At 54.6% G+C, this 24024-nt stretch overlaps 1 protein-coding gene and 1 long non-coding RNA gene across 2 annotated transcripts; one reads left to right on the forward strand and one right to left on the reverse strand.

The window, feature by feature from the left end:
* Positions 1-1683: 1683 nt before the first annotated feature.
* Positions 1684-23024, forward strand: PNPLA3 (patatin like phospholipase domain containing 3). Its single transcript, XM_070453479.1, has 9 exons — positions 1684-1917; positions 5097-5329; positions 6711-6776; positions 7656-7865; positions 9418-9478; positions 12372-12590; positions 14482-14614; positions 16811-16915; positions 18411-23024. The coding sequence occupies exons 1-9, from the start codon at positions 1731-1733 to the stop codon at positions 18514-18516; spliced, it is 1320 nt and encodes a 439-aa protein (XP_070309580.1). The 5' UTR covers positions 1684-1730; the 3' UTR covers positions 18517-23024.
* LOC139030569 (uncharacterized) lies at positions 12852-16818 on the reverse strand. The gene is made up of 2 exons (XR_011482950.1): positions 16692-16818; positions 12852-13347 (listed from the first exon to the last, which is right to left on the reverse strand). It is a non-coding gene; the product is annotated as an uncharacterized lncRNA (long non-coding RNA).
* Positions 23025-24024: the final 1000 nt, after the last annotated feature.

Genomic DNA, 24024 nt, shown 5'->3' on the forward strand with positions numbered 1-24024 from the left:
AATTTCATTTCTGTCCCAGCCCTGAGTGTAGGGCAGGTTTGGAGGGAAGTCAGTCGAGGCAGGCCTGTGGGTTCTGCCCCACCCTCACCCTAGCCAAGGCAGCATGGTCCAGGACAGACAGAGAGGCCACCCCTTTCCTCGCGTTGGACCTCCATCAGTGAAGTGTCTGTGTGAGGTCGCTGTTGGTCCAAGTGGTCACTCGGGTCTGCAGCTCCCACATCCCAGGGTCTGGTCCATAGAGGCGAGACAGAATGGCTCACCCTGGGGGTGTGCAGTCCCTGAAGCAGCCCAGCCTCAGCCTCTGCCCAGATCCTGGCACGGCCCTGCCCCATCCCTCCAGGCACAGGCTCTGCTGGACCAGGGGATGTCTCAGACTTGGGAAACTCTGTGGGTGGGGGTCATGCATAACCAATGTGGTCAGGCCACAGGTGACATTTGGAATCCTGGCAGCATCTCCACCAGTGGTTTTACAGATGAGGATTACAGAGAGGGGGAGGCCGATCCCAAGGCCCACACTCTGCACCCCACGTGGGCTTGGTGGAGCAGGGAGCGGCGTTTCTGTCCACAAAACAGGGGGTGGGATGGCCCAGTGACCGGGTTGCTGGCTGTGCAACTCTGGGCAAGAGCCTAACCTGCCTTTGCAGGCTGCTATGGAAATTCTCTGTGCAGTGCCGTCCCAGAGTCCATGGGGATCCCAGGCACTTCCTAAGGGCCCGAGCCTCCGGAACCGCAAACCCTGCACCGCCCACGCTACCCAACCCCAAGAACCTGTTATGTACAATTTTGACTTAGAAGTGAAGTTTTGAAAGGGACCTTCGTGTCATCATCATTCAATGAAAAATCTCCACCATTTGCCATGGAGCAAAGACATCATGCAAAAACTTGCAGGAAGTCAAAGACATGAAATTCTATTTAGATGTTAGTGCCTACTGCAAGCTTGCTTCCTCCTGTAAAAAGGTAAATGAATACTCTGTCAGAAGGATATTAAGAACCTAAGTGGCGGACTCCCTTGGTGGCTCAGTGGATAAGAAACTGCCCCCTAACACAGGCCACAGGAGTTCTATCCCTGGTCCAGGAAGATTCCACCGGCTGCGGAGAAACTAAGCCCCTGGACCCCAACTACTGAAGCCCACGTCCTAAAAGTCCACTCGCTGCAACTCCTGAGCCTAAGTGTGGCAACTGCTGAAGCCGGTGTGCCTGGGGCCTGCGCTCGGCAACAAGAGAAGGCACTGCAAGAAGAACCCATGCACTGCAGGGAAGAGGAGGTCCCCTGGGGCAGCAAAGCAGACACAGGGCTACCGAAAATTATAAAATAAAAAAAAATAAAAATTTAAACAAAGAACGTTAAGTAGGCAGCCGTAAAGTTCTAACTGGTTTAAGGGATGAAAAGGAACCGGCAAAGGACCGCTCCATCTCCACTGTCTAGGCAGCTGCGGGAACCTCCCTCTCCACCCTCACCTGGCTCAGGTCTTCAGCTCTCCTCTCCTCCGCCGGGTCCAGACCCCTCCCAGCCTTCCGCCTCCGTGGAGGGCGGGGTGGCCGCGCTGCCCGCATTGGGCCGCCCGGAGGCTCACTCGCCTGGTCCGAGCGGGGCGGGGCCGGGGCCGGTGACGTCGCGCCGGGAATAACCCGGGCTGCTGCGCCCAGACCCGGCGGAGAGCCAGGGTGGGCGCCAGACGTAGCCTGGGCGCGCTCGGACCCCGGCCCCGCCGCCCCAACCCGTCGCCGCTATGTACGACCCCGAGCGCGGCTGGAGCCTGTCCTTCGCCGGCTGCGGCTTCCTGGCCTTCTACTACGTCGGGGTGACCAGCTGCCTGAGCGAGCGCGCCCCGCACCTCCTTCGCCACGCGCGCAAGTTCTTTGGCGCCTCGGGGGGCGCGCTGTACTGCGCCCTCTACCTCGCCGGGATCCCGCTGGGTAGGTCCCGGGCTCCGCGCCGGGATGGGGCGTGCGCTGGGAGCCGGGGCTGGAAGCGGGCCCTGCGCGTGTAAACGCGGGGTCTCCCCCCAAACAGTTGCGTCCTCCAGTGCATCTTTTTCGCCCAGCGCCTGGGAGCCTTGGAAGCGGGGCCTGGAAACCCGGAGCACATCCTCGCCTCACCACCCTTTTGGTGCACAGTCTTGGAGCTAGTCCCCCACCCCACTCTAGAGCCAGGTGGTCTAAGCGACGGGGAGGAGGGGGCATGAGGGATCCCGGGAGCGGAATTCCCATTTGCCCTAAGTGCGGCCAGGAGGGAGGTTTGGGGCTGTGTCCCAGGCAGGGGTGGGTACCTTCTTCCCTCTGGGGACTCCAGGGGCTTAGACACCCCCTTCCCCACCGCCCCCTGGGGGCCTTTGAACTCCGCCCAACCCTGGGGCTAAGGCGGGCACCTGGGTGCCTCTCAGGTAGAAGGCAGCTAGCTGGTTTGGGGTGAAAGGGTGTTGAGGAGAGATGTTTTGGGGAGAGGAGAGGAATTAGGAAAGTTGTCTCCTCTCCTTTCCTGGTGTTTGAGACCCTTTGGGGGACTGGACATTCCCATCCCATCTTCCCCACCACGTCCCTGCACAATGCCCTGGAAACAGGTCCTGGGTGTTTCAGTCTTGTCCTAGTGAAGGTCTCCGTCCACGTGGAAACCGGAGGGAGGGGAGGACCGAGGCTGGTGGCCAGTGGGCCTGAATTACTAGGGTCTGGCATCCTTGGCCTGCTGTTTTGGCCAGGGAGCAGAGCCTGGAGCGAGTGCGGCTGTTGGCGCCCACACAGGGCGATAGAGCTTCTTTTCACTGGCCCACTGGCCCCTGTTTTTCTGGGCTTCCTCAACCGTTCACTCTTTGCTCTACCCGGGGACGGCTGTGTTGGGCACTGCCAGCAGGGAATGACTGTTCCTGGAGGCCAGGAATCCCTTGCCAATACTCGCAGCCCTGCCATTGGATAGGATCAGTGAGCAGACCCTGGGCTGATTGCGAGGTGGGGATTGGGAGAGGCCATGCTGGCAACCGTCTCCATCGAGAGGGAGAGGGGCAAAGAGCAGGAAATGTGACCTCGGGGGCAACTAGAGTGGACACGCGGGCAGTCCGCACAGCTTGGACTTGAGCTGTGATAAAAGCCAACCCTTGTGTCTCGGCTTGTGACCTGGAGACCTCCAGACGGTCACATGTTTCATTGATTGAAATGCACAGACCCCAGCATAGGAAGTCAGCCGACTCCAGCCTCGAGGGGCTCACAGGTAGAGGACAGGTGCAGCAGGGGGCTGGGCTTGCAGGGGGAGGCTCGGGACCACCAAGTCCCCCGAAAGGGTCTGGAGGTTTTGGCAAGAACTGCTCCCCAGAGTCTAAGAGCCCCGGTTTCCTGCTTTAACTGCCCGTCTGACTTTGGGGAGCTCCGGGGAGCATTCCCAGGGCCTGTGGCTTGGGCAGGGTTCCTGAGCGCACCTCTCAACCAGGGCTGACCTGGAAGGAGAGCCTGGCAGAACCAAGCAGCTCTGTGCAATCATGCGCCTTCTGTCTGGGCTCAAAGGGGCCACATGTGCAGGGAGAGCCCAGTGGAGTCAGAAGTGGGTCAGGGCCTGCTGGCGTGTCCGGGCCCTCTGCATCCCCACATCTGTGGACGACCAGGGCTCGGGCTGGGCCAGGGGTAGCCCTGCCTGCCAGGGTAGTGCAGACCTCCAGAGGGGACCAGGCCAGTGAGTGAGGTCAAAAGGAGCGTGAATGGGCCCTGTGTCCACTAGACGGTTTGGCAATTGTAGCATTAGAGGTTAAAAGTGTCCTTGGTGGCTCAGTAAAGAATCTGCCTGCACTGCAGGACACCCAGGTTCGATCCCTGGGTGGGGAAGATCCCCTGGAGGAGGGCATGACAACCCACTCCAGTATTCTTGCCTGGAGAATCCCCATGGACAGAGGAGCCTGGCGGGCTACGGTCCACAGGACTGAGTGATTCTTTCCCATTCCAGAGGTTAAAAGTTAAGCCTAGGGACTTCCTTGGTGGTCCGGTAGCTAAGACTCCATGCTCCCAATGCAGGGGACCCGGGTTCCATCCCTGGTTGGGGAACTAGATCCCACATGTCACAACAAAGGGTTCTCATGCTGCAACTGGGAATTTGATGCTGCAATGGAAGCGCTAGCCTGCCACAATGAAGATCAAAGATCCTGTGTGCCGCAACTAAGACCTGGTGCAGACAAATAAACAAGAAAACATGTTTTTATGTTATTCTTAAATAAATAAGAAAATATGAGGTGCTTCCTCTGGGTTGACTGGGTACAGATTTTAGTGTACCTAACCTTTTCTTTCTCCAAAATGTAGGTGAGTGTTGTCCCATGTTAAAAACATACTGTCTGAGGCTCAGAAGCAGTGATGTAACGTGTTTAAGTTGCTCACCTAGTAAGTACAGTAGAGACAGGATTGAAACTCAGGTCCCAGCCTGCACTTGCTGTCTGCTCCCTGCAGGATTAGATCCATCCATGCTCAAGCTCTGATGCTGTGGGTTCCTGGCATCTGGCCTTGAGGCAGGGATGAAGACGAAGAGAGGGCTCCCTGGGCCTCTGGAGGCCCGTTCCTCTGGCCTGGGAGGGTCAAGAACGGCTCTGACCAACAGGAATATGTAAATCTTATATTTCCTAGTTGTTGTGGTTCGGTCGCTAAATTGTGTCTGACTCTTTGCGACCCCATGGACTGCAGCAAACCAGGCTTCCCTGTCCTTCAGTATCTCCCAGAATTTTCTCAAATTCATGTCCATTTAATCACATGGAAGAAGTAAAAGACATCAGTGAAATGTGTTTTATTTATCCCGGTATAGCCAAAATATTACCATTTTCACATCTACTCAATACAAAACATCATCTGTGAGAGAGTCAACGTTTTTGTTGTTATTGTCGTTCTAAGCCCTTGCGATCCGGTGTGTCTTTTGCCCATCAGTGTGGACTAACCACATCTCAGGCTCAGGAACCACCGGCTGGATCAGGCAGCCCAGGCTTAGACAAAGGGGAGGGTCCCCAGCTTCCTTGCCATCAGCTTCCTGGTCCCACCACAAAGCAATTCCCACCTCCAGGGTGGTACATTCCTTTGCATATTTCTCTCTCCACCCCCATGCCTCCCTTCTCCCCCGCCTCACCCCGCACCCAGAGCAGAGATTGCGGATCCTCAGGTGGACCTCGTCCGGAGTGCCAGGAGCCGGAACTTCGGGATCCTCCACCCAGCCTTCAGCTTGAGCAAGTACATCCGAGACTGTCTCCACAGACACCTCCCCGACAACATCCACCAGCTTCTCTCTGGAAAGATGGTCATCTCACTTACCAGAGTGTCCGACGGAGAAAACGTGCTGGTGTCGGAGTTTCATTCCAAAGATGAAGTCGTGGACGTAAGCAGTTTGTTTATCTGGGTACTGTCTAGGAAGGGCCATGTCGTTTTGGAAGCAACACAGGGAGGGGCTGTTGTAGACCAATCGGCCCCATTGTTTACTTAAGATGCAAGAGAACCTGGTTGCCCGTGATGCTGGCTGGCGTCACTGTACCAGACTGATGTAAACTGTGTGCCTCTAGCAGTCCGGTCCAGAGCATGTGCAAGCCTGGGGTGTCCCAGAAGGTGTCAGGTTCGGACAGTGTCTTCCCCTCCTTCCCGACTTGGATCATAAGCTCCTGCTCCAGGGACCTTAGGTGTGTGGCCCTCCTCCCAGCGATGCCTGTTCCTTAATCAGGACCTGTCCACTGTAGCCCCACAAGGGTGGGAGCATGTCTTGGTTACCTCTGTCCTCTGGTTCTAGCCCAGAGAAGATCATTGGTGATATCAAAACACCATTTGGTTGGGCTGATGTGTTTTGTGAGAATGCCTTGGGTGTCATTTCACTTAACACGGGTCCGTACGAGCAAGCTGCCTGGCGTATATAACCAGCTGCTGCTCAGCAGCCAGTGTCGTCTTCCGCTTAACCTTGTTTCCAGGAGCATTTTCTAGGCACCCAGCACCTGTGCATTCCCACAGGAGCTCTTTTCTCTCATTGCACCACTGTTACATCATGCTTAATGCATGATGAGACGCAGAGCGTGGTCCCTGGGCGACCAGCGGCAGCAGTGTCTCCTGGGGGGCGTTTCAGAACTGCAGGCTCTCAGGCCCCGCCTCCAACTTGCCTCATCAGAATCTTGGCGGGGGGGGGGGGCCCGAGTCTGTGGTTGGCCAACCTTTCCAGGCGATTCTGATGAATGTCAGTAATTGCAAAGCCCTGGTCTAATCTCCTTCCCAGGCGATCAGCTAGTCAGCAACTACTTGGTCCAGTCTGTGATGGCCCAATGGGACCCTCGTGGGCAGCAGAGAGGAAGTGCAAGTCTGAAGTTACACTTGGACCTTGGGCTTCCCGGGTGGTGCAGTGGTAAAAAAACCTGCCTGTGGTGCAGATAGATGCAGGAGATGCAGGCTCCATCCCTGGGTCAGGAAGATCCCCTGGAGGAGGAAATGGCACCCTGGTCCAGTATTCTTGCCTGGAAAACCCCATAGACAGAGGACCCTGGCGGGCTCCAGTCCACCAGGGTCACAGAGAGTCAGAGGCGACTGGGCAGGCAGGCATGCGGAAATAGTAAGTGTGTGGCCGGGCTCATTTTCATTCAACCATTTAGTAAAGCAGCGACTCTGCCAACAGCGCTTTCAGGCTTATTGCTCTCCTTGCTTGTAGAAGGCTTGTAAAGGCCCAGGGAATAAAAGGCTGCCTGCTCTGGGCTGTGCTGTGGTTTCACTCTCTTTTGTCTTCTCAGGCCTTGTATTGTTCCTCCTACATCCCTGTCGTCTTTGGCTTGATCCCGCCTTCCTTCAGAGGCGTGGTAAGTCCTTTTAAACTGTGTTCCTGGGAATCCCCTAGTGGTCCAGTGGTCAGGACTCTGCACGTTCACTGCCAGGGGCCTGGGTCCATCCCTGGTCCAGGAAATAAGATCCCATAAACATCTTTGAAAAAAAAAAAGGAAGACAAGGCAGTGGGTTCCGGCACCCTGGGCCCCTGAGACCTGTCCCTAAATGAAGAAAGCCTTTTGCCTCTGCAGTCCATGGGGTCGTAAAGAGTTGGACACAACAGAGTGACTGAGCGCTTACCGTGGAATGTAGGAAAATGGATTCTCACAGTTCTTACCCCAAGTGCACCTTACCTGTGGGATAAGATGCCATGTTTTAAGAGCTCAGGTCCCAGGTTCACCACGTCAGTGCTGGCCCTCATTGCCCATGTGTGGACAGAGTCAGCACCACAGGTTAAGTGTCTTGTCCGAGATTGCTCCAGCAGCTGGGGGCCCCTGGAATTGAACCCATGACATCTGTCTCCCTTTCAGCCCGATCTACATCACACTCTGCCCTGAGTGCACACAGCGCCCCTAGTGGATGCAAGTTACATGGACTCGCCTGGGGGCGCTCATGGCTGGGCCCAGCAACGTGGGCCAGATGCCGGCCTCCTGTGCCTCTGGACCTGGCACTGTTCTGGTGCAGTGCGCACACCACACAACAGCATGTGGCAGTCCTGAGTGCCAGCCTGCAGCCTGGCCTGGCACAGAAATGCTCACTAGGGATTTGCTGCGAGTTCTTCCAAACTCCCTGTTCTCTCACTAGGGCTGCCTGCGGCTCTGAGAAGTCTCTGTCCCTAATCTGAAACACACAGAAAACTCCAGCCCAGAGCTTCTGACAGTGTGTGTTTTTTTTTTTTCCTTCTCCCTGAAAAGCGATATGTGGATGGAGGAATAAGTGATAACTTACCCTTCATTGATTCCAAAACAACCATCACTGTGTCCCCCTTCTATGGGGAGAGCGACATCTGCCCCAGAGTCAAGTCCACGTTCTTACTTCACGAAGGCTTCACCAGGCTCAACATGCACTTTTGCACAGAGAACCTCTACCTGATGTTCCAGTCGCTCTTCCCCCCGGACGTCAAGGTGAGGGGGGCTCTGAGTTCTGGGGTGCTGCTCCCCTCTGCATCCCTCTTTGCCAGGGGACCCAGCAGCTCTTCAGGCGTCCCTGCTGGCTTACTGGGTAAAAAATCTGCCTGCAATGCAGCAGACGCGGGAGATGTGGCTTCAGTCCCTGAGTCGGGGGAAGGAAATGGCAAGCCACTCCAGTATTCTTGCCTGAAACATCCCAGGGACAGAGGAGCCTGGCGGGCTCCAGCCCAAAGGATCACAAAGAGTCGGACCGACTGAGCAGAGCAGCAAATGTTCTCCACACAACTAACTAAGTAACTAACTAGTTCTCCACGACTAACTAACCAGTGGCAACAAACCCCGTCCTGGAAAAGGGACTCAGCTCAGTGCTGCCACCTGCCGGTCACCAGAATCCCTCGGGGCCACTGAAACGGAGGGCTGGGGGTCGCCACTGAGATCCCACTTCCTGGGGCTGTGGCTTAAGTATCCACAGCCTGAATCCATCTGCCAGTGCACGAGATGCAAGAGACTCAGGTTGGGTCGCTGGGTTGGGACGATCCCCTGGAGGAGGAAATGGCAACCCACTCCAGTGTTCTTGCCTGGGAAATCCCATGGACAGAAGAGGCTGCGGGCTACAGCTCCATGGGGTGCGCAAAGAGTTGGACACGCCTGGTCACAGCACATCACAGCCTGGGCCGTAGGGTGTCTTTTTTTAAATTATCCCAATGATTCTCTTTTTAAATTAATTAATTAATTAGGCTACACTGGGTCTTAGTTGTGGCACAAGCTCTAGTTCCCTGACCAGAGATTGAAACCCCCTGCCTTGGGAGTGCAGAGCCTGAGCCAGCGGACCGCCAGGTAAGTCCCCCAATGATGATTGGCAGCCACGGTCAAGAATTACACTGCATTTGGTGGCTTAATCTTTTTTCCCCCCCAGCTGTGCCTTGAGACTTGTAGCATCTTAAGGGATTGAACTTGGGTTCTTGGCAGTGAAAGCGTGGAGTCTTAACTGCTGGACCACATGGGAAATTCCCCGTTTAATCTTTTCTTGGTTGTCGCTATAGTGTGGTGGACCTTCCCACCCTCAGAGAGTAAGAAAGTTGGTAGAATCTGCACAGTGACAGCTCTCTGGGGAGAAAGAAGGCCATGCCATACGGCGTACGTGGCGGCGAGCGCTCATGGGTGGAGAGAAGGCTGGGCCACAGCATCGGGTGCCCGTGTGGTTTGAGTGCAGAGGAGGCAGGCCAATGTCCCACGACAAGCAGATCAGGCCCCGCTATTTGTGAGGATGGAGGCTTGTCCAGGGACCAAAGGAGACCAGAGGAACCAGCTCCAGTCATGCTGGGGCGCCAGCCTGGGCTGTGCACGGAGCGGGTGTCGTTCGAGCTGAGTCCTGCCAGGAAGCGGGGCTGCCTTCTCCCGGGAGCGTGGAGCCCTGTCCACACATGGCATCGACTCGGAGCTCAGAGGATTCCCGGCTCTGTGCCTGCCGTCTTCAGGTGATGTAAGGAAAGGAATGGCGCGTGATGACTCCGCCTGCGGTTAACTTCACGTGGTTTGTTCACAGGTGCTTGGAGAGCTGTGCCTTCAAGGATATTTAGACGCGCTCAGGTTCTTGGAGAAGAATGGTGCGTATGGTGGGGGTGACAGCCGTGCCCTTTGAGCCAGCTTTCTATTCACGGTCTTGGTCACGAGGGAAGCCGTGCTGGCTCCACCACCCAACTCTCAGCGCATTCACCTGCCATCTGGCTCGGCCCTGAGAGATAGGAAATCGTTGCCCCCATTTTGCAGATGGGGAGATGGAGGCAGCCATGGCCCGCATTCCGGGGAGCAGAGCTGGGATCAGCCCTGCTGACTCTTGCAGAGGTCACAGCCCCAGGATTCCTCTCCCTCTGAAGTGTCCCTGTCTGCAACTGAAGGCAGCTCCTTTCTTTCTCATTACTGCTTGAACAATTGTGAACCTTTAGTTTGATGAGGAAGGGAGAGAAACGGTTTCTGGGTCCCAGGTGAAGACATCAGGAGAGCTGCCTCCAGCCAGGTGTGGGCCGCGTCCACCGGCCCAGCTGTGTTCTGGGGAAAGGTCCTGGCTAGTCTGGGCTGGGGAACTTGGGTTCTTCAAGTGTTAGTCTGGAACCAACTATTAGTTATGTTTTAAGCTATTTTTCCCCAGTATTAACGGTTGGTACAGTCGTTGATCCTCTGAATTAGTCTCTGTCCTAGACCAAGGAGCTGGTGTGGTTCATGGAATGCACATGTATTTATCTATTCAGAAAGCGCTTCCTGCATACCTTCTGGGTGCTAAGCAATTGACTGTGCGCTTGGGACTCCGCAGCGGATAGACAGATGAGGCCTCTGCCTTCCTGTAGCTCAGTCTTGAGACTGGGGAGGAGGGCAGGTACGTAAACAGAAGGCTGACGGAGAGCTCAGTGCCCTGGCAGGCACGTACAGGCTGCTGTAGATTCAGATGCGGGGTTCAGGTGGGGGGCGGGGGGGTGTTCTGCAAGGAAGGGGAAAGCAGGGCTCCTGGGAGGATGCAAATCTGCAGTGATGCTTTGAGGGTGAACAGGAATGTTTTAGGAATGGGAGTATGTGAGCATGAGGCCTGCAGACAGTCTTGCAGGTGGATACAAGGTGTGTGTCACTGGAGTGCTGGGGGTGGCGGACAGAGGAACAGATTGGGGGAGGCAGGAATGGGGGTGAATGGAAAGAGGGGCAAGGCTGGGCCTTGAGGAGGTGGTGAGGGGCTTGGATCTCACAGCCATGGGGAGCCATGGCGGGCTGCTGACACTGGAGTGGGGGCAGGCAAAGGGAGATTTGCCAGGGCCCCTGGCCACACTACAGAGAGGGAGGGCAACATCCCCAGTCAAGGTGGCCACCATGGGCTCAGCCGGGGTCCCGGCAGAAAGGGAGGCGGAAGGGGCCGAAGGGGACAGGACTGGGAGACAACCAACCAGAGGTTCCCGAGGAGGAGGACTCGGGGATGAAGTTCTGCCCTTGGCTTCTGTGGTCAGGACTGGAGCAGAGGGCGGTGCTCACAGTTTGGGCCCTTGTGAGGGCACGGGTCCTGCAGGAAAGCTTGAGAGCCCCATGTGTGGTGCCCTGGGACAGATTTGGGTGACTGGGCAGGAGGCATTGGGCCTTCCCAGGTGGCGCTCGTGGTGAAGAACCCACTTGCCAATGCGAGAGTTGTGGGAGATGCAGCTTCATTCCCTGGGTCGGGAAGACCCCCTGGAGGAGGGCCTGGCAACCCACTCCAGTATTCTTGCCTGGAGAATCTCCATGGACAGGAGCCTGGCGGGCTACAGTCCATGGGGTCTCAGAGTCGGACACGACTGAAGCAACTTAGCATGCATGCACGCAGGAGGCATAGTGATGTCAGAATTCGAGGTTCTAGACAGCAGGCCTGGACTGGGATTGAAATTTGGGAGCCACCTGGGAATAAAAGACAATGAGGGACCCTGTAGAAGTTGCTAGGTGACTCTGGGCAAGCCACTCCTCTCTCTGGGCCTCGGTTTCCACATCTGTAGCAGAAGGACTTTGGAGTAAATGACGCCAGCTGATGCTTAGTAATTCTGAATCCTGGCGTGGGGCTGGGCACTAGCAGCATTGGTGCTGGGTCTGGGTTTAAGGATCCAAGCAAGGTTCTGCCTCGGTCAGCCTGGCTTCCTTGGGGTTCCCTAGAGGATGCGTGGGGGCAGGGCCGGTGTTCCCTGGAAACAGATTCTCTGAAACATTCCTAAGAGAGAATACGCCTCCAGAGGCTGAGCTGTGTGTCTGTAAGAGGCTGGAAAGATCCAAGGGAGTCGAAGTGGGAGGTGTAGCTTGGGAGTGAGGCGGGGGGCATGCAGGGACAGCCCCTGGCTTTTAACCCCGAGGTTGGAAGCGAGAGGTGAGCCAGGGGAGGCATGGGCCTCCAAGTCTACCCGTCCCACCGTCCCCACCCAGCGTGAGAGCAGGAACCACCCACTGGGATCGGCCCCTGAGCGCTGGCATCCAGGGCAGGGCCAGCACAGTCTCCCCGACCTGTGGCTTCTTTCCGAGGTCGTGTGATGGAAGGGTGCCATCGTTGACGTCAGGCCTGGGTTCGAATCTCGCTCTGACGCGTGTCGGCTGTGTGACTTTAGGCAAATCGCTTCACCTCTCTGGGCTTCTGATTCCTCAGCACTCAGCTGGGAGCAGTTGCGTGGCTGCTGCAGGGTCTGGAACACTGGGCTTCACCAGTGGTTCGGTTGTTATAAATCAGTTATCATCCTTCCCTCTGAACCCACAGGCTGGTGAGTGACCGAGCCAGCTGCCCGCCTCATCCGTCCAGCTTCAGAGGCCCACACTGCGCTTTCCGCGTTAGGAAAAGGGCGGTGGAGCAGGGTGGATCCCAGGCGGATTATTCCCTGGTGGATCCCCGCCTTGGACTAACAACAGGCCTGTTAGCTTCCCTCTAACTGGGTGGGCGGGTTGGCTGGGCGAGTAGTGACCCCGCTGCCCGAAATCGCCTGATGGGTTTAGTTTCCGTGCCCTTCGCAGGCATCCGTGACGGGCCCCATCTGTGCCTGAGCGCATCCCCAGCAGAGTTGGAGCCAGAGGCGGAGCCAGAGGCGGAGCCAGAGAGCCTGGAGCCTTTTCTGGGCGTGGCCTCCTGGGAGGCGTGGCCTGAGCAAGAGGAGCTGCTGGAACGCTTGCGCCTCGGCGCGCTCTCCTGGGACAAGAGCCTCCTGGAGACCCTGTCGCCCAAGCTCACCATGGGTACTGGCTCTGGGGGTGGGGGTGGGGGGCAGCGCAAAGGAGGCGGTGGTCGGAGACCCTTTCAGAGCAGGAAGGGCGGCTTCCCCGTGAGCTGCGGCAGAAGGGCGAAGAAACAGGTGCTTGGGAAGAAACAGGTCAGAGTGGCCAGAGCAGGTTGGCCGGGACCCCCGGCTCCCCGCATGGACCTCCCATCCGCCTGAGTCCTTGCTCTGTCTCCCTTCCCATGCGGTCATGGCCAGAGGAAAACAAGCTCCAGCTGAGTTTGTATTTGACATATTTATTTAACACCAAAAACATTTTATACTGGGGTAGAACCGATTAACAGTGTCGGGAGAGTTTCAGGTGAGCAGTGAAGGAACTCAGCCATACAGGTATCCATTCTCCCCCAAACCCTCCTCCCATCCAGGCTGGCACATAACACTGCAGCTGGGTTGGTTGGTTGGTTTGTTTGTTTAAATTTATTTTCGGTTGCACTGGGTCTTCGTTCCACCTGGTCAAAGCTGTGGGTTTTCCAGCAGTCACGTATGGATGTGAGAGTTGGACTATAAAGAAAGCTGAGCACCGAAGCATTGATGCTTTTGAACTGTGGTGCTGGAGAAGACTCTAGAGAGTCCCTTGGACTGCAAGGAGATCCAACCAGTCCATCCTGAAGGAGATCAGTCCTGAATATTCACTGGAAGGACTGATGCTGAAGCTGAAACTCCAATACTTTGGCCACCTCTTGCGAAGAGCTGACTCATTGGAAAAGACCCTGATCCTGGGAAAGATTGAGGGCAGGAGGAGAAGGGGGCAACAGAGGATGAGATGGTTGGATGGCATCACCGACTCGATGGACATGGGTTTGAGCAACCTCTAGGAGATACTGAATGACAGGGGGGCCTGGCATGCTACTGTCTTCAGACAAGACTGAGCTGCTGAACAGCAGCAAAGATGAAAGGGATGCTGTTTCTTGCCTCAGGCACTAATTCCCTAGGAGTTGCAGTACCCAACAGCTGCTCCCGTTATTGTGATCTGAGGCATCGTGAGGTCATCACAAAGGGAAAATAGAAGGCTAGGGGTTCCGGGTGGAAGAGTGGAATCCAACTGCAGATGCAAAGAAAAGGTCATGAAGCCTGGGCTTGGGGGATTTCAGATGTTTGTGTCTGCCTCCAAAAGTAATTTAAAGTGAAGTGGGATTTCCATTCTGGAAGACTCAATGCAGTGACTAAGACTCAATTCAGGGGGCCCAGTTTGGATCCCTGGCCCAGGAACTGGATACCACATGCCACGACTAAGACTCAGCACAGCCAAGTAAATTTAATAAGTAAATTTAAAAATAAAGTAGTAATGAAAGCTGCTCAGTTGTGTCCAGCTCTTTGCCACACCATGGATTGTAGCCCAGGAGACTCCTCTGTCCATGAAATTCTCCAGGTGAGAGTACTGGAGTGGGCTGCCATTCCCTTCTCCAGGGAGTCAGTTAAAAAGAAACTCTTTAAAAGGGACCCTGTGTCCTGCTGGCGATCCAAGGGCTGTGTAGGCATATCCCACATCTGATCTCATTTGTGATAGCTTCTGATTCCTTCCCTGGTGACTCAGATGGCAAAGGACCCACCTGCGATGTGGGAGACCTGGGTTCGATCCCTGGGTTGGGAAGATCCCCTGGAGAAGGGAACAGCTACCCATTCCAGTATTCCAGCCTGGAGAATCCCATGAACAGAGGAGCCTGGCAGGCTATAGTCCATGGGGTCACAAAGAGTGGGACATGACTGAGAAACTTTCACTTTCACGTTTTCACTTTCTGATGCGTAGCTGCCAGGATTGGTAGGATTTATAGACATTCCAGGCACCAGCGGGGGAAGGTGGTTTGGTTTTTACGCTGGTGGGAAACAGACCTCCGACTTGTGTTTTTCAGCACTGAGGAAGGCAATCAGAAACCGAGATGGGTACATAAACAAGATTTTCAACTTCTTACCAATTAAGATCATGTCCTATGTGATGCTGCCCTGCACGCTGCCCGTGGAGTCTGCCATCGCTGTGGTCCAGAGGTGAATGCTTCCTGTGGCTTTGTGGCTTCCTCTCGGGGCTAGGGGGTAGGGTGAGGATTCAGCCCAGAGCCTGGCTCCTTACCCATCTGGGTGGAGATAACAGTCTGCGTGGAACACCCTGGAAAGGCGCCTGGTTGGCGAGCCCCTGGCCAACCCGCCGCCTAGGTTTGTCACTTCTTGCAGGTCTACGTTTTTGGGAGGGAAGGGGATTTACTCTTGGTGTGTTGGAAGGATCCCGAGGCCTACTCTGTGTGGCTGCTAGGTTCCTGGGCATTTGTTTTCCCTCCGTTTTCTTCACGTTTTCTTTAGTGTTTATTTACTTTTTAGCGAATTAGTCAGCATGTCTTTCAATCTGTCTTTTTAAAAGTCCCAAAGTGAAAGTGATGGTCGCTCAGTCATGCCCGACTCTTTGCGACCCCATGGACTATACAGTCCATGGAATTCCCCAGGCCAAGAATATTGGATTGGGTAGCCTTTGCCTTCTCCAGGGGATCTTCCCAATCTAGGGATCGAACCAGGGTGTCCTGCATTGCAGGCGGATTCTTAACCAGCTGAACCACAGGGGAAGCCCAGGAATCCTGGACTCGTAGCCTGTCTCTTCTCCAGCAGACCTTCCCGACCCAGGAATAGAAGCAGAGTCTCCTGCGTTGCTAACAGGTTATCTCCCAGCTGAGCTATGAGAGAAGCCCTTCAAAGTCCCAGCCGTCCTTAAATGGCAAGCTCGGGGTTTTCTGGCTCTGCTAGACCTCCCAGGCCACGCCCCAGCCCTACCAGTCAGCCACCCGCCTCGCCCTCCTTCCTTTTGTTTAAAAAAGATAGTTTGATAACTTCTCTTATTTATTCATTGTGGCTGTGCTTGGTTTTCAGGCCAAGAAGCGCTCGGGCTTCTCTGGTTGTGGCAAGGGGCTTAGTTGCCCTGTGGCATGTGTGATCTCAGTCCCCTGACCAGGGATCAAACCCTCGGCCCCTGTAATGGGGGGCAGGTTCTTTACCACTGGACCACCAGGGGAGTCCCTTGACATTTCCTTTTTGTATTTTGTATTTTTTTAATTTTTTTTTAACACCAAAAACATTTTGCATTGCGCTATAGTCAATGAACAATGTTGTGAAGTTTCAGGCGAACATTGAAGGAACTCAGCCATACGAATACACGTATCCATTCTCCCCCAAACCCCCGTCCCCACCAGGCTGGCACATAACATTGAGTGTCGCTCCATGTGCTATATAGTAGGTCTTTCTTTCTTCTTTTTAAGTGCAAGAGACCCAGATTTGATCCCTGGTTAGGGGAGATCCCCTGCAGAAGGGAATGGCAACCCACTCCAGTATTCTTGCTTGGAGAACCCCAGGGACAGAGGTTCCAGTCCACGGGGTTGCAAAGAGTCGGACATGACTGAGCAGCTAACACTTTCACAAAATGTTTGTTTATTTCTGGCTGTGCTGAGTCTTCATTGCCGCATGGGCTCTTCTCTAGTTGTGTTGAGTGAGGGCCGCTCTCTAGTTGCAATGCATGGCTTCTCTTTGCAGTGACTTCCCTCCCTGCTGAGCACTGGCTCCAGGCACGTGGCCTTCAGCAGTTGTGGCTCCCGGCCTCCAGAGCACAGGCTCAGCAGCTGCGGTGCGCGGGCTTAGCTGCTCCACGGGCTGTGGGATCTTCCTGGAGCAGGCTCGAACTCACGCCTCCTGCACTGGCAGGCGGGCTCCACCACTGAGCCGCCAGGGCAGTCCTCTGCTGACATTTCTTAAAGCCCGAGACACGGGGTCCTTTTGTGTCTGGGGTGTTGGAGGCCTGGAGGGCAGAGTCAGGCCTCCTTGGCAGCTTCCTCTGTGGGCGCCCATGTGCCTGAGCACCTTCCATGTGGGTGCAGGGGGTGGTGTTTCAACAAGGAGATGCTGTGTGTGTCAGGGTCCACGCTGACCCAGAGGAGCGGGGTCTTGGAAGACCCAGGCCTTTTATCTCCATGTAAGTCCCTTGAGCTTTCCTGAATGCAAAGTGGCCTCATTTTGCTTTAGGGCTTTTAGGTGGGCTTGCCTTGCGGAATTTATCAGCGTGGGGTTAGAAGTGACCCCGGCCGTTTACCTGGATGATGGCACTGTCGTCAGACGTCTGCCTTCGGGTGGGGTTTCTTCTTGTCCTTTCTGTTGTGGCTTGTCTTCACCCGCAGACAAGGCGTGTGTCTCTGCGTTTCCTTCCTGCAGACTGGCGGCGTGGCTTCCAGACATGCCCAGTGACATCCAGTGGCTGTGGCAGGCCACCTCCCACGTGTGGTCTCAGGCCGCGGTGCATCTGCTCCCCGCTTCCAGGTGGGTGATGTGGTTGTGGGCCTGGGGGTCCACCAGGCACCCTCCCATCTGCTCAGGCCTCACGCGCCATCCTAGGAACGTCATCGGGCCCTGGAGAGGTGGCAGGGGTATGTCCCCTGGTGCCAGAGGACCTTACGGGAGGCAGCTGAGCCCATCTGGGGGGCCCAGTGCCCCTGCTGGGAGCTAGTGACCAAGACTCAGCTGCAGAGGGTGTGCTGACGCCTGGGGGGGTGTTTCCGCGGAGCATCATTTTTTAAAAGTGATTTATTTAGCTGGGCCAGATCCTAGTTTCAGCACGTGGGATCTTGAGTTGTGGCATGTGGGGTCTAGTTCCTTGGCCAGGGATCAAAGTCTGGCCCCCTGCACTGGGATCACGGAGTCTTAGCTACTGGACCGCCAGGGAAGTCCCCCACTGAGGCCATCCTGATGGCAGAGAGGAGAGAGCTGGCTGATGGAGCAGGGGCGCGGCCAATGGACAGGTAGCATTGATTTGCCTAAAGGGAGTGGCTCTGGGTACCTGTAGCACTTCGAAGGGGGTGGGGCAGGCAGAATGGGGGGGGGGCAGGGCCCCTCCGTGTGTGTGTGTGTGTGTGTGTGTGTGTGTGTGTTGTCGTTGGGGGCGGGGCAGGGGGGGCTGCTCCCTCTTAATGCAGGTTCCCCTCTGACCTCAGACTCCCTGAATCCCGGCCTCTTGGGTTAGAACCTGACCATCCGCATTGTTAACATGGCCCAGGTACTAATGCTTCCTGAATTCTGAAAACTAATGAGCAAGAAGGGCCTGGTTCCAGTAATGACTCTGGGATTTTGTCCGAAAGTCGTGGACCTTGGCTTTCTCCCCTGTTCCCTGGGGTGATCTTCTTCTCATTAGGTGTCTGTGAGGCTTTGGGGAGCCCCCAGCTCAGTCCTGAAACATGGCAGGTGCTCGGGAGAGAGCCCTCCAGTGTTTCTATTAACAGACATGGAAGGTTTGAAGTAGGGATGGAGGGGTCTGGCTTGTGCTGGGAAAATGACAGCAGTGGCCTTGCGGAGGCCGGATCCCCAGAGACGGCAGCAGAACTCGCCCAGCGAGGGGAAGGGCTTGCTCTCCAGTGAAACTGGAAGCCTGAGCGATGTTCCTAGGCTCCAGGCCAGAAGGAAGATAGCAGTTTTGAGGCCTTGCTGAGCTCCAGGCTGGTCGACAGGCAGGAGCAGGGGGCGGGGTGATGGCAGTGTGGCTGCAGGGAGCCACCCTGGTGGGTGAGCTGGTGTGTGCGTGGGTGACTGATGGGCTCCTCCGGGCCTGTGCATGTCCAGTGGGGGAGGGCCACAGGTTTGGAGGCCTGGGATGGTGTGATGTCAGCGCAGCACAGGTGGGGGGACGCGAAGCGGTGGACTCGGGCTGGGCCACCCTGCAGACCCCAGACCATGTGACAGCGTCCCCCTCCCGCATCCCCAGTGACACCGCACACCAGAGTGGCAGGTCGGTGGCTGAGTCAGAATTCTTCGTTTGTTTCAGATCCCAAATCCCAGCAAGCGGCCAACAGCCTTCCTCCACAAACCGCAACACCATGGGCGCCACCAGGCTCCCTGCTCCTCCGAGGACGCACAGAGGCCAGAGCTGACATCTGTGATGTACGCAGAATGACCTCCGTGCTGAGTTTGTAGTGTCCTGAAACCAAAGGCAATCTTTCTGTCTTACAAAAAGCTAGGAGGCGACTCTTGGTGTGTGCAGTGGGTGAAGAGCTCAAGGATACCCAGGATATGAGTCTCTAAGTATTGTCGGCTTGGTCGGGAAACCGCACAAGGGAGACAGGCGTGGGGGTGTCAGTGGCTGACTTGTCACCCACACAGCTGTCCCACGGAAGGTTCCTAGGACGGCTGGTGTTTGGATCGGGGAACCTTGCGGCGGGGGGCTGGGCTGCCCTTTGTGCAGTCTCGGGGGTTGCGGGGGAGGACGGTGGTCCCATCTCTCCATACAGGAAGCAGTAAGTGGGGGGCGAGGCAGGCTGCCATCCTCCCAAGGACACCCCTGGTTAGGGGGGACATTATGAGGTGGTAACTTACTTGCGCTCTGATACATCTTTCTGACCTATTCTAAATATTTGGTGGAGTTATATTAAACATAACTCTCGGTAGGCACTGAGAGAGGGCATCAGAGGGCAGACACGCTAAAACCATAATCACAGAAAACTAGCCAATCTGATCACAGGACCACAGCCTTGTCTAACTCAATGAAACTAAGCCATGCCGTGTGGGGCCACCCAAGACGGACGGGTCATGGTGGAGGGGTCTGACGGAATGTGGTCAGACCACCTGGAGTAACAGGCAAATTTGGCCTTGGAGTACAGAATGAAGCAGGGCAAAAGCTAAAAGAGTTCTGCCAAGAGAACGCACTGGTCATGCCAATCACCATCTTCAAACGACACAAGACAATACTCTACACATGGACATCACCAGATGGTCGACACCGAAATCAGACTAATCATATTCTTTGCAGCCAAAGATGGAGACGCTGTATACAGTCGGCAAAAACAAGACTGGGAGCTGACTGTGGCCCAGAACATGAACTCCTTATTGCCAAATTCAGACTGAAATTGAAGAAAGTGAAGAAAACCACGAGACCATTCAGGTATGACCTAAATCAAATCCCTTATGACTATACAGTGGAAGTGAGAAATAGATTTAAGGGACTAAATCTGATAGAGTGCCTGATGAACTATGGACGGAGGTTCGTGACATTGTACAGGAGACAGGAATCAAGACCATCCCCAAAAAAAGAAATGTGAAGAAGCAAAATGGCTGTCTGAGGAGGCCTTACAAATAGCTGTGGAAAGAAGAGAAGTGAAAAGCAAAGGAGAAAAGGAAAGATATTTCCATTTGAATGCAGAGTTCCAAAGAATAGCAAGGAGAGATAAGAAAGCCTTCCTCAGTGATCAATGCAAAGAAATAGAGGAAAACAATAGAATGGGAAAGACTAGAGATTTCTTCAAGAAAATTAGAGATACCAAGGGAAGATTTTATGCGAAGATGGGCTCAATAAAGGACAGAAATGGTACGGACCAAACAGAAGCAGAAGGTATTAAGAAGAGGTGGCAAGAATACACAGAAGAACTGTACCACAAAAAGGTCTTCACAGCCCAGATAATCACAATGGTCTGATCACTCCCTTAGAGCCAGACATCCTGGAATGTGAAGTCAAGTGGGCCTCAGAAAGCATCGCTACGAACAAAGCTAGTGGATGTGATGGAATTCCAGTTGAGCTGTTTCAAATCCTGAAAGATGATGCTGTGAAAGTGCTGCACCCAATATGCCAGCAAATTTGGAAGACTCAGCAGTGGCCACAGGACTGGAAAAGGTCAGTTTTCATTCCAATCCCAAAGAAACGCAATGCCAAAGAATGCTCAATCTATCACACAATTGCACTCATATCACACGATAGTAAAGTAATGCTCAAAATTCTCCAAGCCAGGCTTCAGCAATACGTGAACCATGAACTTCCAGATGTTCAAGCTGGTTTTAGAAAAGGCAGAGGAAGCAGAGATCAAATTGCCAACATCCGCTGGATCATCAAAAAGCAAGAGAGTTCCAGAAAAACATCTATTTCTGCTTTATTGACTATACCAAAGCCTTTGACTGTGTGGATCAGAATAAACTGTGGAAAGTTCTGAAAGAGGTGGGGATACCAGACCATCTGACCTGCCTCTTGAGAAACCTGTATGCAGGTCAGGAAGCAACAGTTAGAACTGGACATGGAATAACAGACTGGTTCCAAATAGGAAAAGGAATACGTCAAGGCTGTATATTGTCACCCTACTTATTTAACTTATATGCAGAATACATCATGAGAAATGCTGGGCCGGAGGAAGAACAAGCTGGAATCAAGATTACTGGGAGAAATATCAATAACCTCAGGTATGCAGATGACACCACCCTTATGGCAGAAAGTGAAGAAGAACTAAAAAACCTCTTAATGAAAGTGAAAGAGGAGAGTGAAAAAGTTGGCTTAAAGCTCAACATTCAGAAAACTAAGATCATGGCATCCGGCCCCATCACTTCATGGGAAATAGATGGGGAAACAGTGAAAATAGTGGCTGACTTTATTTTTCTGGGCTCTACAATCACTGCAGATGGTGATTGCAGCCATGAAATTAAAAGATGCTTACTCCTTGGAAGGAAAGTTATAACCAACCTAGACAGCATATTAAAAAGCAGAGACATTACTTTGTCAATAAAGGTCTGTCTTGTCAAGGCTACGGTTTTTCCAGTGGTCATGTAAGGATGTGAAAGTTGGATTATAAAGAAAGCTGAGAATCACAGAATTGATGCTTTTGAACTGTGGTGTTGGAGAAGACTCTTGAGAGTCCCTTGGACTGCAAGGAGATCCAACCAGTCCATCCTAAAGGAGATCAGTCCTGGATGTTCATTGGAAGGACTGATGCTGAACCTGTAATTCCAATACTTTGGCCACGTGGTGTGAAGAGCTGACTCATTGGAAAAGACCCTGATGCTGGGAAAGATTGATGGCAGGAGGAGAAGGGGACGACAGAGGATGAGATAACTGGATGGCATCACTGACTCGATGGCCATGGGTTTGGGTGGACTCTGGGAGTTGATGATGGACAGAGAGGCCAGGTGTGCTGTGGTTCATGGGGTCACAGAGTCGGACACGACTGAGCGATTAAACTGAGCTGAACTGATATTAAATATAAAGGAATCTTAATATCTGTTGAATTATCTATTATGAGAATCAGTAAAATATTCAGAGAAGAAGCCTTGAAAATAAAAATCGAGTGCATAAGACAGTCACCCTGGCATGCCCCCGCCCCCCATAGCCCCGAGGCCGAATGGAGAATACCTGGAGGCAGGTACCCACTGTCTCTCCAGGGTGGCAATCTGTTGGCAGGCACAGATTACATGGGCCCGCTGCCCCATATAATGTGACCCAGGGTGCATGTGTGCGTGTGTTTTCCTTATTTATGCACTTGAGGATACCAAAAAGGAAAGGAACAATAAGCTCAGATCCTACTTGTGGGCATGAAAAGCCGCAGCTCTCACCCACATCGTGTAGGGGTCCTGGAGCCGAAGAACCAGCAGGGCCACACACAGCAGTGCACCCTGAGGGTAGCAGGCAGGGGCTGCCTGAGAAAACAGGGTCGGTTCGCAGTGCGGGAAGGGCCCCGTGGGGGTCCTGGCCAGCCCCTCTCGGGTCCGGGGCCTCCTCTGCTGGTAGCCTTCACGTCCCGAGTGAGGCAGGGCTGAGTGGAGGGCTCTCTGGCCAGCTGGGCCCCGGGACCAACACTGTCCCCTGGCTGAGCTGACCTGGACTCCTGGTGGCGCCCTCTCACACCTTCCCCGAGCCCCGTACTCTGGGTCCCGGTGGCCTTCTCTGCCAGATCCATGGCGCGGGTCTAAGCACATGCAACCCCACCTTGGCAGGATTGTGCAATAACCACGATACTTCCATTTAGGCCAGATTCTCTACACTGGTTCTGCCGTCACTGTAAGGAAAGAGATGTGTTAAGATAGGATGACATGGGACTGACTTTCTATTTGTGATTATTCCACCTTCTTACGATGAACACATGTTTTATTAACTTTTTTCAAATGTGCACTAAGATGAGGAAGTGTATTACTTTTTCTTAGGAATATCCAGGGTTCCACCTCACTGGTGCCTTACATGCGACCCTGTCTCCTCCTCATTGGCTGACCCCAGCTCACCCCCCGACATCCTCACTGCCCCGCCAGGCCCTCACCTCTCCAGCACTGCGGGTTTCTCATCAGAATGTAAAACACCCTCTAGTTTCTCCCACCCTGTCAAATGTTGATGACCCCTTGATATGCTGGGATGCTCCCGCATCAGGAATCAGCAGTGTGCAGCCTGTTCCATGCCAGGGAGCCACCGTCTGTTTGGTAAACAGATAGCAGAACCTGCTGAAAAGTATGAGCTCAGTCTTGCTAAGGAAACAATATGTGTGTGTGTGTACGCCTGTGTGTAAAGTGGAGACTGAAAGGCTGTTTGCCCGGTTACCGAGGGTGGTTACCATGATGCCATTCCCCATAATTACATTTTATATTGAATTTCTGCGTTCATCAGGAAATAATTCATAATACATGTGATTGTTCAACTGCTTCCCCTTGTCTCTGCATCCTTCACGCCGTGCTGCTTTTCTTGCCTCACGGCCAAGCTCCTTTAAACTCCTGCCAACCCCACCCCCATCCCTAAGCGGGTTCACGGGCTCGCTGCCCTAGATGGGCTCGGCCAGGCCAGGTGGCCTCCACGTGCTCTGTCCTGCACTGAGGACCAGACCCTCCTTCCTGGACCCCACCTCCTTCCTCTGGGACTCGAGTTCCCTATTTCATCCTGGGTATCCGGCTCTTCCCCAGGGCCTGGACGTGCCGCTCTGCAGAGAGCATCCGGCCACCCCTGGGGAGGCCTTGCTCACTCTGAGGACTCCCCAGTCTCTGGTCCAGGGGAGGGCCCACCTAACCTCCCTCAACCAGCCCCTGCTTGCCTCCCTCACACCCTCCCCCAGGGCAGAGCTCAGCTCTATCATCGGAGCCAGGACCCGGCAGCGCCTTGAGTCCCCGCCGCCTTCTGCCCCAGCCAGTCCCTGTCCTGCCCGTCCACTTCCATTTCCATTTCAGGCCCCTGGAAGCCAGTCCCTCTTGGCAGCCCGCCCCTGCCCTGGGCTGTGGCAACAACTTCCAGGAAGGGGTTGGTGGCCTGAACTTTGTCTCAGGCCATTCTTGGGCCCAGAATCGGTCAAGTCACCTCCCACCCCGACCTGAGGAAGCTGCCTTCCCTGCCAGGCCCCCCGCCCCGGGCATCCCGCCAGGTCCTCCGCCTCCTGCTGGCACCTGTGTCCTTTCCTCTCAGCCGCTCACCTTCACTCCTCCGGTGGCAGGAGCTGGGGAGACGGGAGGGAGGCAAGGCCCTCACCTCAGGGCACCCCAAACTAAGAGGAGGGGTCACCTCTGCGGGGATCTGTTAAGACCCAGCGTGCCTTCCTCATGGCCTCTGAAACTCGGGGTTTGACTTTCTCAAGGGAACCAGTGTGGTCACCAACTTGTATTTAGGTCAGCCCTTCGTAAACCAAGTTTTCCAGAACGCTGCTGTGCTTGCAGATGGG

This window comes from Odocoileus virginianus, chromosome 23, assembly GCF_023699985.2.
Source record: "Odocoileus virginianus isolate 20LAN1187 ecotype Illinois chromosome 23, Ovbor_1.2, whole genome shotgun sequence".
In the NCBI taxonomy this organism is placed as follows: Eukaryota; Metazoa; Chordata; class Mammalia; order Artiodactyla; family Cervidae; genus Odocoileus; species Odocoileus virginianus.

What these genes read in the sequence shown, in the direction of transcription:
- PNPLA3 (XM_070453479.1), top strand. Translation starts at nt 1,731, where the DNA reads ATGTACGACCCCGAGCGCGGCTGGAGCCTGTCCTTCGCCGGCTGCGGC. An exon ending in CGCCTTCCTTCAGAGGCGTG is followed by an intron (nt 6,777 to 7,655) that starts GTAAGTCCTTTT and finishes CTCCCTGAAAAG; the next exon opens with CGATATGTGGATGGAGGAAT. An exon ending in TCTTCCCCCCGGACGTCAAG is followed by an intron (nt 7,866 to 9,417) that starts GTGAGGGGGGCT and finishes GTTTGTTCACAG; the next exon opens with GTGCTTGGAGAGCTGTGCCT.